We start from the raw sequence: 6,224 nt of genomic DNA, 5'->3' as shown, positions 1-6,224 counted from the left end.
AGGATTTCAACCAATACCAGTATTATCATAATGCTAAGGGTAAAGAATGATCTACTCTTGATATTTTGAACGCATATATATATATATATATATATATATATATATATATATATATATATATATATATATAAAGTTTGCCGCAATCTTTTAACCATTTTTGTTCTAAATATATTAACATTGAAATCGCAAGTGGTTCATTTCTACAACTTCCAGTAGGAATAAAGATATCACGATGGTGATGGAACCTATTCGTGGGGTCTTGAATCCCAATTTTAAAACCGCTTTTCGTTATCATTTGCCGTTTCTCACAGACAAACGGACGGATACAGCCATTCTATAGGACTTTCCATTTTTATGCATAACACAGTTTGAAAGTATAAAAATAACAGAAAAAATGTTGATATAAGTACTCGAACAAATTTTAATAGCAATAATTTGAAGTCTTCGTTTTCTTAATTCGCTGTGTTGAGCAATTAGATGGTAAAATTTAGTAATGTTATATATATATACGAGGGTTGGGGCAAAAGTCATGGCAACTATTTTTTTCTTTGCAGATATGTGAACGGATCACATACCTCTATGTGTCATGTGGAAGTCCTGCAGGCATAGTGTGTATGCTGCACGACATATGGCTCTGTGATAGCTGGTAGTAGCACAGCGAGTGCTGTGAAATCAGTCTGTTGGTCAGTGTCGTGCGAGATGGAAGTAACCCGTGTTGAGCAGCGCGCTTACATCAAAATATCCGTTCTCCGAGGGAGAAATGAGATGGAATGTCACTGTGAATTAGTGGAAGCCGTTGGGAATAATGCTCTACCATTCCGAACAGTGTCAATCAGTGATGAGGAACGTTCGGCACGACCTGTCAGTGTGCGGACCAACGTGGCACGTGCCGTCATCGAGCGGCTCCTGGATGAAGACAGGCGATGGACGCTACTGGAGTTGGCGGAGGCAAGTGGCCTCGAGAAACGCACCGTCCACAGGATATTGCGTAATGAGCTGTAACTTCGCAAAACCGCATCGCGGTGGGTAAAGCATGCACTGACGGAAGTTCAAAGGTGGATGTGCTGTGTAACATGCTCCGACCACCTTGCACGCTGGCAACAGGACGGCGCCAGTCCTCGGAGTTTCGACATGCTGGATCACCATGCAGGCAGAAGTTCCGTCAGAATCCTTCCCCACTCAAATTGATGATGATCGTCGCGTATGACGTCAGGGGTGTCATTGTTTGCCACTTTGTTCCACATGGCAGAACAGTGACCGAACAGTACCACAGGGACTTCCTGGTGCGACAGGTACGTCGTTGCGTTCGGGAGAAACGTCCGGATCTTGTGGGCAGTGCAATAATCCTGCACGACAATGCAAAACCACATAAAGCAGAGTGTATAGGGTAGCTTCTGCGACTTTGGGGATGAGAAGAATTGGAGTACCCATCGCACTCTCCTGGCATTTCGCTCTGTGGCTTTGATCTCATTCGTGGTAGGCGATTTTCAACACGCAACGACATTGCTAATGCCGTGCGCGAACAGGCCACCCGATTCACTCATGGTGCGGCAAATGCGGAGGTGGATGATATTCAGCGCCTCCCACATCGTTGACAGCGCGTGGTGCAAGTAGCAGGGAACTAATTTGAAAGTCCTTAGGCCCAGGTTTGTCATGTCAACTGTATGCGTACTGTGTTGTAATTCTTTTGCACCGTGAAGACCATATTGCCCTGTATACTACCGTAATAAATTAGTGTGTTACGATATTTAAGTGGTTTTCATTGTCCACACATGTAGTTAACACCTTGTCCTTTCGTCTGTATATGTCACATTTTCCAACCGGACTGGTATCTTCAAGAAAAAAATAGTTGCCATGACTTTTGCCCCAACCCTCGTATATATATATATATATATATATATATATATATATATATATATATATATATATATATATATATATATATATATATATATATATATATATATATTCTGTGTATATCCTTATTCTTCTAATTCACCTCTATCTTTTTCTTTTAAATTAGTCTCTCCTTTTCTTCCTTCTGAAGAAATATACGAAAGACATCAGATTGAGAGAAGCAAGAAAAGGAGATAAAAAGAGAGGAAAGAAAATGCGTTAAATTACATACCTGAAAAAAAAATCAATCTGAGCCAAGCATCTCGGTTAAGCGACGCGAAATCGCTCGTAGTTTTCTCATAATGTTGTGCTTCTGCGAGTGGGTGATAGATGAGGTTTTTCATGTGCGTAAGAACAAGAAATCCTATTAAGCAAGGTAAAGCTCACAACGCTCGTTTGGATTCCTATTTCTTATTACTATTTTAAAAATAATATATATATATAAAAAAGTAAAAACTTACATGAGTGGTCGTGCAGGATGATGCAAAATGAAAAAGTTCAAAAGGCATTTAGGAAGGAGAATGGTGTATTTTTATGAATCTAATATATACAGGGTGTTACAAAAATGTGCCACAATATTTTTGGAACAGATTGCTCTCATCAAAATAAAGAAAAAAGTTCATATGAACTTGTGCTCAAAAGTGGATAGTTTCGGAGTTATAGGGCGCCGAAAATGTAAAACAAGTGAACTTTAAAAGTTCATAGCTCCACTACTATGGGACCTATCATAGTCGGGTCAAGACATCACTGAGGAACTGGTATATGAATTATTCAAATATCCATGTTAAAGAATGCTTCAGTACTTGCACACCAATTTTAAAGAGATAGATGGAGAGTGATCAAGTGCTCCCAAATACCCCCTCTAAAAATGTTTGTGCAAGTACCGGAGGTTCTGAAAGACGAATATTTGGATAGTTCACATACTAGATCCTCAGTGATGTCTTGACCCGACTACGATCGGTTTTTTAGTGGTGGAACTATGGACCTTTAAAGTTCACTTGTTTCACATTTTCGCCACGCTATAACTACGAAACTATGCACTTCCGAACACAGATCCATATGAACGTTTTTTCTTGTTTTGATGTAAGGAATCTATTTCCAAATCATTGTGACAAATTTTTGTAGCACCCTGTATAAAATTAAACTGGTCTTGTGCATGATTGAATCACAGGAAAACGACTGAACAGCTTGAAATGAATTTTTAATATTTAATTGCATAAACAACTACACGTTTTTATTATAATTACGTGTTTTAATCACGAGCACGTGTTATTGTATACAAACGTAATCACCAACAGTCGATGGAAGGATGGTACCAGGAAGACACGAAGATGGTTCGGAAGAAAAACCGAAGATGGCCGACCTCCCCTCATGAACCTCTCCTTCAAAGGACATCCATAAAAGAGGACCTCAAGAGGACAGCAGCATCAGTCCCAGTGCTGATAGCTAACCTTCCTAAACTCTCTCTCGAGACCGCCATGGGTTACGCAGATATCCTTTAATCTTAACTTCTGAAGCCGCCATGAGCAAAGTAGTAATTCTTTAATTACCTACTCCGAAGGCTGCAATGAGCAAAGTAGTAATCCTTTAATTACTTACTCCGAAGGCTGCAATGAGCAAAGTAGTAATCCTTTAATTACCTACTCCGAAGGCTGCAATGAGCAAAGTAGTATTCCTTTAATTACCTACTCCGAAGGCTGCAATGAGCAAAGTAGTATTCCTTTAATTACCTACTCCGAAGGCTGCAATGAGCAAAGTAGTAATCCTTTAATTACCTACTCCGAAGGCTGCAATGAGCAAAGTAGTAATCCTTTAATTACCTACTCCGAAGGCTGCAATGAGCAAAGTAGTATTCCTTTAATTACCTACTCTGAAGGCTGCAATGAGCAAAGTAGTAATCCTTTAATTACCTACTCCGAAGGCTGCAATGAGCAAAGTAGTAATCCTTTAATTACCTACTCCAAAGGCTGCAATGAGCAAAGTAGTAATCCTTTAATTACCTACTCCGAAGGCTGCAATGAGCAAAGTAGTAATTCTTTAATTACCTACTCCGAAGGCTGCAATGAGCAAAGTAGTACTCCTTTAATTATCTACTCCGAAGGCTGCAATGAACGAAGTAGTAATCCTTAACTACACTATCTCCTGAGGCTATAATTGCTAGGGCATTTCACCTCTGATTCTGAAGCCACTTTGTGTATGCTGAAGTTCTTCTCCACACTGGGAATCATCTTATGAACTTTGTATTTTACTTACAGAAACTGTAAATTTTATGACATTTTATTTTTATAAATAAACGGTGAAGGATTTTATATTCTGGACTTTTATTACACTCTACGAAGCAAAATATTGCAATATATTTATCACCTATCTTGAACTAGGTTTTTATCATATTCTGATTAAAATGCATATCATAAGGGGGTAACGGAGATCAAAATTTATACGAAAAATTGAGTATCTCACGAACTTACCAAGCACCGACGTAAATACGCTAGTTGTTGCCCGGGGCAACTCGATTTAACGCTCCCTCTGACCAACCAAACCAAAACGCTCCCCCAAAATATTTGCCCAATTTTGCGCCCTTCCAATCCAGCGGCCGGGGCACAAGCCCCGTTCGCCCCCCTAGTTACGTCACTGCTACCGAGTTAGGAAGATGAAACTTGGGTACATAAACTCCTCATTAGAAATAAACGGACACGCATCTCAGCTTTCCTGAAAATTCCCGTTCTAAGTGGGAAAGACAGTTTTTTTTCGCTAAATTCAAAGACACGTTGCCTGGTGTTCCCAATTGCATCACGGGAATTCAGCTGAACAGTTTGAAATGAACTTTTGAGCATAGTTAGTACTTACTTCCAGAGAAGATTTTACAAGGATTGTTCAATAAGTTCTTCGAAAACCCGAAAGATGACACTCGTAGTATCGAAAAAGGTATACTTTTAGTAAGCGTGATTCGACACTAGACTGTTGTTAAAATTTCAGCTACATCCGTCACGTGGTTTCATTGTCATAATCGATTGTAAAAACAAACGTGTGTTCATTTAGAAAAAACGAAAAGAAATGAGTTTCGTGCGGTTATTAAACACTTTTCACTAAAAGGTTTAATATAGAAAGAGATCAAAGCCGAGTAGAATGAAGTTCATAGCACACCGTTTCCTGTGTTTGCGACGTTTTGAAACGTGGCCATACATTCAGATATCATGAGCATGGTTTCGGACGTCCAGTGAAAGTGCCTTCCCACGAAATAATTGACAAAATCCACGCTATGGTTTTGAGTGATGGATGAATTAAAGTTAGTGAAGTAGTTAAGGCATATCACACGGTACTGTGTTTTCAAGTTTGCACGAAAAATTGTATTTGAAAAAAAAAAAATCGGCAACATGGGTGCCAAGTTTGTTCTCACTGGATAATAAATGTAACCATGTGATCAATTTGGAGGTTGGTTTGTCACTTTCTCGTCACAATTCCTATGAGTTTCTGCGTCGATACACAACACTGAACGAGACAAGGATATACTACTACACTTCAGAAACAAAGTAATACTCGAAAGAGAGTGTGTTTTTTTAAAGGCAATCGAGCTCCGAAGGCGAAGACGGTGAAATCGGCGGACAAGGTGATAGCCACAGTTTTTTCTTTTTTTGTGTGTGTGTGTGTGTGTGAGATCCACGCAAAATCATCTACATCGATTACTTGGAAAAAGGACAGACGATAAATGTAGAGTACATATTATGCGTCGTTACTGCACCGATTGAGAGAAGAAATCTAGAAAAAACGCCCTCATTTGGCAAAGAAAAAAATTCTCTTACATCAAGACAAGTTTCGATGGCGAAAGTTATAGAATTAAAATTTTGATTATTACATCCACCGTATTCACCAGATTTGGTCCCTAGTAATTTTTTTTTAAATTTCCGAACTTAAAAAAAATGGCTCTCTGAAAGATGAATCACGTCAAACGAGGAGATCATCGCCAAAGCAGATGCTTATTTCAGGGACTGATTCCGAAATCTTAAATTTTGGGGATCCGAAATCCTAGATTTTGGACGTCTTAAAAGCTGGAGAAACGTTGCAAAAAAGTGTCTCGAGCTAAAAGGAAATTATACTGGAAAATAAAAAAAATCTATCTAAAATAATTTGCCTTTTTTATATTTTCTAATTAGGTCTACTTATTGAACGACCCTTATGTGATGACACTGATTCAAGGGCGTATCCTAAGAGGAAATGCAGGGGTTAACATTTATGCAGACGGACAATAGAGTATCTCACGGGCTCCTCAAGCTAGGAACATTAAATTCGGTAAATAAACTTGTCATAAAGAAATATAAGGGGATCAAATG

The 6,224-nt window shown here is 38.9% G+C and overlaps 1 protein-coding gene across 1 annotated transcript; it reads left to right on the top strand.

The window, feature by feature from the left end:
• Nucleotides 1–699: 699 nt before the first annotated feature.
• LOC145683191 (protein GVQW3-like) lies at nt 700–1,002 on the top strand. Its single transcript, XM_081754554.1, has one exon. The coding sequence runs from the start codon at nt 700–702 to the stop codon at nt 1,000–1,002; it is 303 nt and encodes a 100-aa protein (XP_081610680.1).
• The last annotated feature ends 5,222 nt before the right edge of the window (nt 1,003–6,224 follow it).

This window comes from Thermobia domestica, chromosome 4, assembly GCF_964235325.1.
Source record: "Thermobia domestica chromosome 4, izTheDome1.hap1.1, whole genome shotgun sequence".
Lineage (NCBI taxonomy): Eukaryota > Metazoa > Arthropoda > Insecta > Zygentoma > Lepismatidae > Thermobia > Thermobia domestica.
This window is presented reverse-complemented; position numbering and strand designations above follow the sequence as displayed.

Excerpts from the sequence above, each read along its gene's own strand:
- LOC145683191 (XM_081754554.1), top strand. The coding sequence starts at position 700 with ATGGAAGTAACCCGTGTTGAGCAGCGCGCTTACATCAAAATATCCGTT.